General features: G+C 38.0%; 1 protein-coding gene across 50 annotated transcripts; it reads left to right on the forward strand.

The window, feature by feature from the left end:
• The first annotated feature begins 3,547 nt into the window (after positions 1-3,547).
• Positions 3,548-11,666, forward strand: LOC141633285 (uncharacterized). Of its 50 annotated transcripts, none has more exons than XM_074445766.1 (17): positions 3,710-3,927; positions 4,059-4,177; positions 4,381-4,451; positions 4,686-4,758; positions 4,905-5,011; positions 5,104-5,155; positions 5,284-5,355; positions 5,746-5,782; positions 5,882-5,982; positions 6,063-6,118; positions 6,490-6,584; positions 6,676-6,781; positions 8,696-8,925; positions 9,695-9,956; positions 10,155-10,224; positions 10,503-10,653; positions 11,042-11,327. In XM_074445766.1, exons 9-13 carry the CDS (start codon positions 5,929-5,931, stop codon positions 8,778-8,780), a joined length of 396 nt encoding a protein of 131 aa, XP_074301867.1. In that variant the 5' UTR covers positions 3,710-3,927; positions 4,059-4,177; positions 4,381-4,451; positions 4,686-4,758; positions 4,905-5,011; positions 5,104-5,155; positions 5,284-5,355; positions 5,746-5,782; positions 5,882-5,928; the 3' UTR covers positions 8,781-8,925; positions 9,695-9,956; positions 10,155-10,224; positions 10,503-10,653; positions 11,042-11,327. The 50 variants fall into 50 exon arrangements, with proteins under 50 accessions (XP_074301859.1, XP_074301853.1, XP_074301865.1 ...); XM_074445765.1 differs by having other exon boundaries at positions 3,717-3,927; positions 5,268-5,355; XM_074445767.1 differs by having other exon boundaries at positions 3,717-3,927; positions 4,917-5,011; positions 8,696-8,896.
• Positions 11,667-13,057: the final 1,391 nt, after the last annotated feature.

A 13,057-nucleotide genomic window follows, 5' to 3' on the forward strand; every position in this document is an offset into this window, starting at 1 on the left:
ACTTGCATCCGTAAGCCAATAAAATCAATTTTTTTTGGCAACCGAATAAGAAGATTCCTAGTGGTCACTCATAGCCCTTTGAGCAAGGACATGAGCTCTTCTGTTAAGGTTCCTATGCACAAAACTAAAACATAAACAGTGCAGAAAGAGTAATCATATCATCAATGATGCCTTTAATGTGATGATGTTTGCGTTCCTTTCCTGCCCATTATGTCAGTATATTTTGCCAATCAGATGAAACTTCTAAGTGCAGGATGCCCCTACACTTAGCTCATTCAAGCACCTTCATCACCCCTATTGCCTCAGCTTGTAGTGGGGATTCAGCTCGTCCTTTCATACTCCCTTCATAGCACAGTTCCCCTAAATCTCCAAAAGCAACCCACCAAAAGCTGCTTCACCAGAGACCTCCCAGCTTGCATCCACCATTACTCTCCCCATCCAGCATGAGCCAAACCCACCAATAATAAAGAACGGGCTTCCCTCCTTAAGTAACTTCCCTCTGTGTTGAGTCCCTGAGTCCCTTGTGAATAATTTTGGGCTTTCACTCTGTTCCCTTCTTCCTTTTTTGTGCCCTTCATAGCCAAGGAAACCAATTGCGACCAGCGATTAAAGAAAACGTTCAGGATAAACAATTCTCCTTGGAAGATAGAGTTATTGTGCATTTTCCAGATGCTATTCAGAAGTGCCAGGAACGGTAAGATACAAGTCTTACTATCCTCAAGATTACTCAGGTAAATGATCCAATTTATAATCCAATCTCTGATCCCCAAGTGTGTGGCATGCCCCGGATTGATGTCTAAAGAGGAGCCAAACCATATCCTCGAGGTGATCTCGCAGTCTCTAAAGAGATGCTTCAAAGTCTCATGTATCTCATTCTCCTTACGGCACATAGGACAGGATAGGTCACAGCCTATGTTTCGCTTGACAAACTCACTTCCAACCGGAAGAGAGCCCGTGATGATTTTCCAAACCAGGATCTTCCAAGATTGAGGCCCAGATAGCTTCCATAGTTTTGTTTTGCAGAACCATTTCTTCTTCTCATTTAACCTTTTGTTGTCCTTCCTGGACCCCTTTTTTCTCAAAGAAGTCCCCGAAGATCACCCCAAAACCAATTTTTTACTGTATAAATCCCTTCATTTGAAAAAGGCCAAATGACCTCATCCTTTTTCCGAGAGGATCTGAGAGGGATAGCCAAGATTTTATTTGCACTTTCTTCACTAAAGACCAAATTGATCATCCATTCATTCCAGCTCCCACCATTATAACATAGGTCCTTTACCCAGAGATCTTTCATGAAGTTAAATTCCGACTCAAGTAGACCGTCGACCGGATCCAGTATTCCTCCGTTAACCCATCTTGTACTCCAGACATTCAGATTTGAGTCATTCCCCGGCTTCCAGGCAATATTATCCAAAACAAAAGATAAACCATAAATAATGCTTCTTGCTCCCCAAGATAAATTTCCAGTACTTCTAACATGTAAATCATCATCAAACGTATCTTTTCCAAAGATTTTCTCACTAAACGTTGAACAGAAGAGGGATTTTTCATCATTGACCAATCTCCATGCATGTTTAGCTAACAGGGCTAGTTTAGACATTCTATATTACGAATACCAAGTGCACCTTCCCTCTTTGGTAAGCTAGTAAAATTCCTACTACATCAGTGAAGAGATTTTCCGGATCTCCACCCCGCCCATCAAAAATGCGACAAAAGAGAGTTAATATTATTTGTCACACTTACCGGTATTTTGAACACCGATAGAAAGAAATTTGAGATGTTTAATAGAATGGAGGAGATCAGTGTTAATCTCCCGGCTGGCGATAGGAAGAAATCCACATTAGAACATTTTCCACAAGCCCCTTAAAGACATCCTTCTTAGATGCTTGGAAATCAGTAGGCACCCCCAAGTACTTTCCAATCCCTTTGTTATTTTTTATTTCAAGAACTCTTAGAAGGGTCCTAGCCTTCCTGAGTTTAGTGCTTGGGCTGAAAATAATTCCAGACTTGCCTTCATTAAGCACTTGTCCCGACGTTTTGCAATAGTTCTTAAGTAAGCTCTTGAGATGGTGTGTTGATCGGCCCCTATCCTCCAGAAAGAAGACTGAGTCATCTGCAAAGAATAAGTGCGTTAAGGGTGCTAGCCCTCTACAGATTCGAATTCCTTTTAGTTTCCCTTCCAACTACGCGTGTTCCACATTACTTGATAGGACCTCCATACATAGAATAAACAGATACGGTAACAATATGTCCCCTTGGCATAAGCCATAAAGTGGCTTGAATTGTTGTTGAGGTGACCCATTAAATAACACCTCATATGAGACTGTTGTGCCACAGTTCATAATAAGAGAGATGATTTTTTCTGGGAAACCGAATTTAAAAAGCACAGCCTGTAGAAAGTCTTATTTTACCCGGTCATATGCCTTACTCATATCAGCCTTAAAAGCAAACTTCCCAAATTTTCCTTTCCTGTGCGAGTTAATCTTATGGATTGCTTCATGTGCCATCAGAATATTGTCAGTTATGTTCCTACCTGATAAAAACGCATTCTGATAATCTTCTACCAGGTATCCCATAATCTTTAACAGCCGGTTAATGATGCATTTCGTGACAATCCGCATGAAGACATTACATAAGCTAATGGGCCTATAGTCTCTGACCTCCTCAGGATTATCACATTTTGGGATCAAGGCGATAAAGGTGTTGTTAACCTCCCTTAGAACCTTTCCCGAATTAAGGGTGGATAAGACCGTTTTTATGAAATCCTTTTTAATCGTATGCCAACATTTCTGGTAGAATATAGCCCTTATACCATCCGGACCCAGCGATTTCATAGGTCCCATCTGAAAAAGCGCCCTTCTAACTTCCTTGGCCGAAAACGGTTTTCCCAAAGCATCCGCATCATCATTAGAGACCCAGCGTCTAAGGTGCTCTAGAATGTCCGAATACGAATAACATAGGGATCTAGACTGTTGATGGTTTGCTGGAGTGTAAAGTTGCGTAAAGTAATTTTGAAAACTACCACTAACCTCCTCAGGATCATAGCACCATGAACCATCCAAATTCTTTGCACCCAAGATAAAATTCCAACCCGCTCTGCCTTGCACCCAATTGAAGAAGTACTTCGTACATGTATCCCCGTCCACCATCCATTTAATTTTTGCTCTCTACTTCCAGTAAATAGCGGCTGCAGTTGCGAATTCACGAGCCTCTTCGTTTACCCTACTGTACTCCTCATTGTTGCCGCCATTTATCGCCAATTCCATTCCTTGTTCAAGCTTCTTGTCAAAATCATCCCATTTCCCATTCCATTCTTTTCTTTTGTCAAGGGCCCATTTTTTAACACTACACCTTACCCGAGCTAGTTTTCGTACGACACAAAAGGTTGGAGACCCCCGGTCGCTTATGTACCAAGCCTCCCTAATAGCCTGAATACATTCCGTATATTCCAAAGCCCGTGCATTCAAACGGTATGGCTTTTTGTTTGTATTTTTTTTAAGGTTTAGATCAACCTTAATAGGTGCATGATCAAAAATTTGGATTAAGTAGTGTTTAATGTCCGTACTTGGAAAAATATAATGAGCTGCAATCCTTACTCTTTAAAAAACCCAAAGACTTGTTACTGTTCCTGTAACAGTAACTTTGCCTATTTCTGACCATTTTGCCCTCCCTTTTCATTCTTATTGTTTTCGTTCTGCTTCTCTCCCTCAATTTTCATTCCCTCTCCTTTTCAGCCATGCATTTCTCCTTGTTTCTCATCTGCTTCTTCTTTGTTTGCCTCGATTTCTCCGCTGCCATGTATTATTCTTTTTATTTGCAATTTCATGGCTCTATTGACTACCTCCTTTAATGAATTGCTCTCCCTTCTCTCTTTCACATATTGGATTCATCAGCTGCCAGCTAATACTCTTTGCCATCTCCGTCTTCGTATGTCTTGCAATTTTCTCTTTACTTTCTCAATTCTTATCTTAATTAATTGTTCTTTCAGTTAGGGTTTCTCGATTATTAATTGGTCAGTCAGGGTTTCTTGATTAGAATTTTTAATTATGTGATTTCAGTTGTTGTTCTTTCAAATTTTGGCTATACGATTTCCGTACTGCAACACTACAACTTTCCCCCTCTTCATATATACTTTTGGGTGCTTTTTTCCCAGTGATTAGTCACACTAGAGCCAGAGGTATGTATTTTTGCTTTTTTACATGTTTTTGTCACTTTGCTGATTGTTTTTGCTGCTGTGGATCTGTATTTTGCTTGGGGTTTTGGGTTAAGTTGTACTTATCAACCTATAGTCCCTATAATTCTACTATTTCTCCACGTTTTCCTTTCCTTTTTGTCTTTTGGGTGTGTTAATTAAGGTCGTTGACTTCTGTGTTGTGCCAGGATCTTCTTATGAGTCTTTTGGCATGGCATGGTATGGTCAGTTATGGTCACGCATGTGTCAGCTAGAAATGGTATGGTATTTTTTGGAAACTCAATCGCTAATTTTTGCCTTTGCATGTGGCCTCTTTAGCTTATGGTTGTGATTTAGGGATAGAGAGACTTGTGAGTTGTGCAGATTTGATGTGTGTCCCGTCTTAAGAGTTTACCTCTGGACTGGAAGAGTTTATAGGTGCTTGCTGATGCCGGGACCAATTAAATTTAAACTTAGAAATGTGTGTCTTAAGCGTGGATTTACCTTTTTATAGGGGAATCTCTCCGATGTTTTTTTGGAATTATCTATCCATATGTGAATACAAATACGATGGAGAAAGAGCTCAGGTAATTTTGAAAGTACTATGTTTTGAGTTATAAATGAATGGAACAATGAGTTGTGTGCATTTCTCTTAATTAATTTCATGTCTGTTTTGTCTCTCTTATGACTGCACAAGTTCTATTTATTTTCCGAGTATTGATCACATTTGCAGCCTTTGATGCAGATATATTTAAAGAATGATAACAGAGTTGAGATTTTCTGTAGAAACTTTGAATGCATTACAAGAAAGTACCTAGATGTTGTTGATACTATTAAAAGGTATTTTAGTTTAGACTTTGCATGTTTGTTTGTTAATGCTATAAACAAATTGGGAGCTAAGTGTGTGAATGAAGCCTTTCGGTATGCGTCAGGGTGGGGTAATGAGGTCTGGGCAGTTGTGGATGTTGTTTGCTCTTAAGTAAGGTATCGCTTTTGAATTCTGCGGCTGTTTTTTTCCATTCATTTTGTGAGTTGTCAGTTGTCGGATAAGCTTTTAGATGCAAAGCATCTATTAATATTGCTTTCATTTGTCAAGCGCTGCTTTATCTCAGTTTCAAACAACTGCACCCAAAAGCTACTACATGAGTACATGCGTCCGCCTGGTGGTATCATATGTTCAATATGTAAGATAAGGCTTTGGACTCAGCTTTATCATATGTTCAATCACACAATAATATGTTCAATATTATTCCATAAAGTAAGTAGTAATTACCTTTCTACTGCTCATGTGATATGATTCGTATTATAAACTGATAAATCAGAAATCTATAGTTATCCGGAGTAGGTATTTAATCATTTTTGCACTGAATACACCTATAAATCTATGGAGAAACGTAGTTCATATCAAGGAAAAAGAGAGTACAGTTGTCGTTAAATAAACCTACAAACACATAATCAGCACACCCGTAAGAAAGTCAAGGATCTCATAAATCCGTTGTTATCCTACCATTATATCCAATTTCTCATCTTTCTCATTTTATCTCTTGAACCTCACAAATATGACTTTGTGACAGGGGATAGTTGGATATCCATTCTGGCTAAGTATTCAAGGTAATCAATGATCATAGTAACAATCTTGATTACTAATTTCGTCTTTTGTGCGATTAATTCTAAGTAACGTTTGAATTTGTAAACCAAATTTATGTGCAGGCACATACTGAGAGATAGGTCACCACGGTGATTAGCTTGAATGCTTGATGAAGGAAAACAAGCTATTTGCCTCACAGGGGGAGCCTATCATTTTGTCTCAGGTTAATCTTATGATCAAAGATTAAGCTATGAAGCACAATTTTTAGAAAGTTTACATTATTTTGCTACTTTTTATTTTCAGATCGAGAATGAGTATGATCACCTAAGAGGGGCCTTTAGAGATGGCGCACCGGATAGGTACATCAAATGGGCAGGAAATATCCTCACTATTTCATTTATTCTTACCATACAATAATAGTTGAAATACGAAAAAGAAATCTTGGGTACAAACAATAATAGTTTCTCTGCCCTTCTAATCCTTTTTGGACGGGGGTGAATGGTTAGTTTGGTATTCTCTCTAAAAAAAGGCAAAGATGCATTTCTGGAATTTAAGAGATATAAAAAAATGACGGAAAAAATCTGAGTAAGGTCGAAACTCATTTGCATCTACTAGCCTGTTCTTGCAAAATCTGAGTAAGGTCGAAACTCATAAATGCAAAAGAGTTGTAAGTTGCAAAGTTTGAAAGAAAAATCTGGCAGACCTTAACATATGTCCTTTTTCCTGATAGATCAATGCTTGCAATGGTAGACATTATGGAGAAACATTCGATGGTCCTAATCCACCTAACAAGCCATCTTTATGGACAGAGAGCTGGACTACTCAGTAAGCATTACCTTGGTTCTCAATCTTGTAGCCAAATCACCTCTTGCTCCTGAGATATATAAGTTTCCCACTAAATATTTTTCAATTACAGGTTCTACATTTTCGGAGAGAAAGCTTCATAAAGATCAGCTGAGGACACTGCCTACAGAGTGGCTCGTTGGTTCTCAAAGGATGGAAGATATACTAACTACTACATGGTATTCTACCAACTAAAAAAGTATAATAGAGTGAAGGCTAAATTTAACTATGATAATGTTCAAACAAGTGACAATCTTTTATATGTCTCCTTTAATTTGCTCCACTTTGAGTTAAAACATTATAGTAACCATTTAGTTAAACTGATTGTTTGTGTTTTTACTTTTTTAGTTTTGTATGGATTTGTGTTTTGCAAGTTGAGAAGCTACCACAAGCATACAATTGAATACTGAATTCTTCTACTCCCTCCATACCACACCAATGGTAACATTGACTTTTTCACACTTGTCGAGACACGTTTTGCAACGTAAATATCTTTTGTTACGCATTATTAAAAATTATAAAAATTTGATATTCTTATAGCATTCATGACGATAAATCAAACAAGATCTCACATGACTATATTTTGTCTTATAGATTAAGAATAATATCGAAGATTCCCTACGACCATGAATAGTGGCAAAACGGTCAATGTTACCATTGGTCTGGTATGGAGGGAGTATTTAGTTTGATACAATGTGAGGCTATAGTGTGCTGTAATTTTTCACATGTATTTGGCCTGTTTTATGGTTTTATCCTCCTATCATTAAAACTTGTCTTGCGATCCCCAAGGTGAATAGATTCATAATTGTCATTTTGATCAGAATGTTAGTGTTGATCATGGTCTAGCCAAAGTCAATAAAAAATCAGACATTTTACAGTCATATTACATTTAGTGTTTGCTTGTGGAGTATGGTAGCCCCAATTTGGTTGAATTGTAACGTCTGTAAGAAGTATAGCAGTAGAAGGTATCGTGTAAAGGCTTGTTGTAAGAAAGTAAGAAACCATTATGTAGTTAATAAAATATGTAATAAAGCTGCAGTGAAGTTGTAGAGTGGTGTTGTAGGTTAAAGATAGAAAGCAGAAATTTCCTATTTTTGTATATATTTGATAATGGTGAACAATCCATGGAAGTGTGCGTTCAAAAGCAATAGTGTATTGCTTTTGAACGGAACACCAAGCTTTGTAAGCATGAATGTTCCCATAACACTAAGACTGACTTTTATTACATAGTTTTTGGAGCGGATTCCTACACATATGGTGTAAAAATAGATGCCCGTCCCGTAGTCCGAAAACGTTTCTGAGGCTGCCTAGGCTTATAATATACATGGGACCTTACATAGAAACTATGGTTCTTGAAGGTGCTGCATGTGGTTTGCTAACATCATTGTTGAGCCTTCTGCCGTTTGCTTTCCATTGGTGTGCTCCATTGCATTTAGTGTAGGGTTATGTGCTCCCTTGATTGGAGGTGATCTCTAGTTCTGATGTTTTTTATTTACTGATTTTGAGCCTTCAGTTTTAACGAAATTAGTCTTGAAACTACAGTCGGTAGGGATAGGGGTCTATTGACCGAGGTATTTGTTTGCTTATCAGCATCTGCTTTATCTTGCCCAGTCTTTTTTTGGTGTTCAGAAATAATTCGCTGGTCATTGGCGTCTTCTGCAGGAAGCTTGTCAGTCTGTGCTCTTACATCGACTATAACTGTGTAGTATGTTCTTGAAAAAAGAAATTATCTCCACCCCGTTTATTTGTTCATTTTTGTTTTGGCACAAAGACCAAATAACGAGAAAGGGACCACTTGTATAGTTAGTATTATTGGATGAGAAGTGGGCCAAATCGAGTGTTGATGATCAATTTGCCATCAAGCAATCCCCAAATAGAAAGGTAAAGGATCGACTGAGACACCGTCACTTTGACATTGATTGATTGAATTGGTGGTAGTGACTTCGTATTGGAGGCCGAAGTCGCTTGTGACTGTCAGTGGTGGCTGAAAGTCGTGTATTCTGTGTGAAAATTGGTCTCATGGGTAGTGCACTCAAAGGGTTTGATAAAATGCCTGAACGAAATATTTTATCTTGGACTGCTTTGTTATCTAGGTACTCCCAAGCTGGGTTCTTGGATTGTGCAGATTACCAGACCTGTGGTGTACGCAAAGGTTATACATCTCAAGAAGGTTCGTGATTGGTGCCATTTTTTTTGGCCATGTATCAGTTCTATACTTGAGTTGTTGCATAAGGAAGATCAAGGAGTCCTCGTCCTAGGTTGTCATTGGCTTTGCATATCAGCTGGTGATTTGTGTCAGTTCCATTTCCTCTTCAGTTTCACTGTACACTCTGTTTTCTTTTCTCTTTCTCATTTTTTTTGGAAGATCTTGCTTTTATTTATGCCTGGTTTTTGTTGAAACAAAATATTGTTCAATGCTGATCTCGTTTACACTCTTAGGCTATGCTTTTAATTATGCTTGGTTTTGTTAATGGAGCTGGTGATTTGCGCTTGGTTTTGCCTTATCAAAAATTGGATTTGATTGATTACTTGATAAGTTTAATGGTCTCTGTGTTTGAGTTTCATTTTTCAAGTTTCTTCTATGTGCTTGGGTTTAATATTGATCCAAATATGAGTTATAGACCAAAACAAGCTTTTATTACCCTTCTTTCTCTTGTTTGGTTTGTCATACCTCTACGAAACGTAATGTTTTTGTATAGACCAAAACAAGCTTATTGCAGACAAAAATGCTCCACAAAGAGTTGATAAGAAGTGTAATTTTCACAGGAAAAAGTTTTAATGTACCCGGTATAACTCTAATCTAGGCTTCTCATGCTTATTCTCCACCATACAACGTGTCGAAAGTGGAAACATAATTTGTAGAGTACCTCTAATTTCGATGGTCAAGTGATATCAATTTATCATATTTATATAATCCGGGTAAATAATATGTACAACTTTATGCAAATGGCACTTTGGAAATACGTGGTTTCCATAATTTATGTATATCCAACTTCCCCTCCCTATTTTTGCAGGATCTTTTTAGACACTGCGGTAATGTTTTTGTATATTATGACAAAATATTTGGCTGATATTCATGGTTCTGGGGGCAGGTACTGAAGCAAGATGCAAACTACCCGAAGGAGCTAATCGGAATAGGCACAAAATATGCTTTTCAACGAGAACTTGACGCTGCAATTGCTGACTTTACCAAGGTATCAAGTTCATGTTTCTGTTCTGAAAGAGTTTGCTCTTTTTGACAAGAGCTTTTGTGAACCTGTATGGTTGTATGTACGCCATGGAGGCAAATCCACTAGATGGTGAGGCATGGAAGCGTCGAGTGCAAGCTTGTGCTGCATTAGGAGACTCTGAGGGGTAAGAATAAAGGGCAGGGACTCTGATGCTCTTTGTATAAATTTACGTTTCCTATGAAACCAAAGAATTTTTTTTCCTTAGTTTTGGAATATGATGGAATAACACAAATTGACACTTTTTTAGTCTGCGATTTGTTAGTCGTCTCTGATAATTTGTTACAAACGCTTTCTGACTTTTGCGACTTTGTTGAATTTGTAGTCCAGGCAATTAATAACCTGACTGACATTGGTGTTAGAGCCTAATTCGGCTGATATACTGCATAAGAGAGGTCAGTTAGCTAGACTCATTTTCAATTCATTTGATTCTACATTCTTCAACCTTCCTCTCCGCATTTCCATTTGTAATTCTATCAACCACAAGAAGACACTTCTAATTTAGTCGTCTTCCTAAGTTGAAAATTAGTGAAGGGAAGGACGCCTCCTTAAGGAAATTAAAGAAAATGACTTCACGTTTAAATCTCATTATAACATGACTATTTTATTATGTTAGAAACTATTTGCTAACTGGAGTCGAACAATGTAAATGACATTTGTATGTGGCCTGCAGGGTTTTATAGTTTGCCTTAGCGGTGGCTGCACGTCAACTCCAAATGGGCTATCGAAGCTATTCCTTAACTAAGCTATAATTCATGTCGAAGTTGTTCCTTAACAATGCTACAGTTCATGTGGGTTGTTTCAAGAAGAACGACTTCTCTTAGGTAAATAGTATTTTCTACTGCCATTTAGGCTTTGCATTGGTGTGTGTACTGTCAAATGGCTTTTACGAAAAGAGTTGGTTGTCTTGGCACTTATATGACAAAGGGTCTTGCATGTGACAGACTAATTTCGTCACAAGCTTGAGACCTCTCACAAAAAGGGAGAGGGGACAAGGTGGGGCACCCCCCATGTGCTTCCCACTCACCTCTCAATGGGTCATTTGTGAGAGGAAACGGTATTCGTCACAAGCTTGTGACGGATATCGTCCGTCTTCAATGAAATTTTGTGCTTATACTATATGTTAATTGAGTACGAAGTAATCGTTTTTCAGCTTCTTCGTAAAAATCAACTAATTTGCCCAAAATTCAATTGTTTTTTGGTGTTGTACAGTAGGGATTGAGAGGGAAGATGTGAGAAGAAGATGGGTCAAAGCCTCAGAGGGTGGGAGGAAGGCAGAGAGCGTTAGGCTGAACTCCTAACCTACCTGCTTGTCCTTGTGAACATGTCAGTTGTTGATAATTAAGCTACTATATATATTAGATGGGCTTTTGTTTTCGCTTTTTAATCAATGTCAAAATGACAATGAGCGAGTTATTGAGTAGTATTGACTCTTCCAGAGTGCAATATGACAAATTTGAAATGGCTATTTTAATAAATCTACTAAATTATTAGTGCATCTCTATGGTTTTCTGATCGTTGTTAATATTTTGTTCCAGTAATAATTATTGTTACTTGTTGACAGCTTCAACCTATTTCAGCCACATAAAGAAAAATGGAAATAGCCAAAGGACATGAAGAAGAGAAAGATGGATTAAGAGTAGCATTCTAAAGTAGATAGTGGCATATCGCATAAATAGTTCGCAAACAATTACGGAGGGTTTCTATAAATTATGCCCTACATTCTAAAGTAGATAGTATTGTCTTTTATTTATGTGAAATACAACGCAAGTTTAAGGAATAAGGAATGTGAAACACTGTAATGCTTTGCTCTAAATTATCAACAATCAATTTTAGGGAATATCCCTAAGTCATCCATGAAAACCATCTCCCATTCTATTGCTTTACTTCCGACTTACTTCTAGTTGGCATTTCACCAAATTGGGGCACCGCGGCCGCTAGGGCGCGGTGCAACAACTAGTCATAAGAAAAATAGCAAAAGAAACGACACATCTAAATATCTTAATCACTTGGTAATTGTCCTACACTACTCCTAATCTCCTATGACATGCAAGTATGCAACTATGAACTATGCAAGCATGCAACTTAAAATCAAAACTCAAACGCATGTACATAACTGATAGTAATGTATTGTGTCGGTCTAAGAGGGTGATTTTATCACCCTCGTGTCTTTTAATATGGGTCTTTTGGTACACTTTTCCTAACATTTGGCAATTGGTTATGTGGTGGTAACTTGTGCACTTTAACTCGGTTGGGCACTCAATCCTTAATGCATGGAACCCGAGCGGCAATAGAGCACCTTTCAAAGGTCAAGACAAGGCACAAGAGGATCACTTGTAACCCGAAAACCTGTTGGGAGAAGTAGGAATGAAGACTAGAAGAAATGAAGGCAATTGAAGAGGTCTAGCTCGTGGAAAATAGAAGTCCAAAAATGCGAGCTCATGGCGCACTGCGCAAACAGGGTGCACAGTCTTGCACTAATGCGCGTGCAAGAACAGTGCTTGCGCAGCCTGCGCAGCTCTGCTATGCGGGTTTTCTAATCTTCTTTTTGGGCTTCTTAAGTGGAAATCTTTCTAGGTTTTTGTGAAGCCCTATAAATACCCGAGAGTTTGAAGACCTAAGACATATTCACCTATCATCCTTTCATCTCATCTAATCTCATTTTTAGGGTTCTAATCTTGTAATAATTTAGTGACTATTTCCATTCAAAGTTGTAATATTTCCTTATTTCTTTGGGTTTTGAAGACTATGGAAGGCTAAATCCTTCCCTTCTTGGTGTAATTCATCCAAAGTCTCCAACTTTGGTATTGTAAGACTCTTTTAATCTCCTCTTATTTATCTAATGATCTTTCCTTATGCTTAATCTTCATGTTGAATGAGTTTATGTTTGGGTTGGCCATCCATGCTTCTTATTTGTTCAACTATTGCAAATTCTAGAGAAATGGTTTAATCTATCTAGGATTGTTTGGAGCAAGCTTGTTGTATGTTGATTTGGTTTAAAGGATTCATGCAATAAGTAGGAAATTTCATGTCTTCTCTCATTTGTATGGTTTAATCTTGTGAGAATTGATCCTAGCTTCTTGTCTTGGCACAACTCTTAATGCTCATGTTTGATTTGCACTCATGGTTTAATGAATTGTTGATTAAACTTGGAGGACATGCATAGATGGTTTAATTTGTGCATGTTATTTTCTTGACTTGAAAGTATTGGGTAGAAATTAGGAGGAG

Source organism: Silene latifolia, chromosome Y, assembly GCF_048544455.1.
Source record: "Silene latifolia isolate original U9 population chromosome Y, ASM4854445v1, whole genome shotgun sequence".
Lineage (NCBI taxonomy): Eukaryota > Viridiplantae > Streptophyta > Magnoliopsida > Caryophyllales > Caryophyllaceae > Silene > Silene latifolia.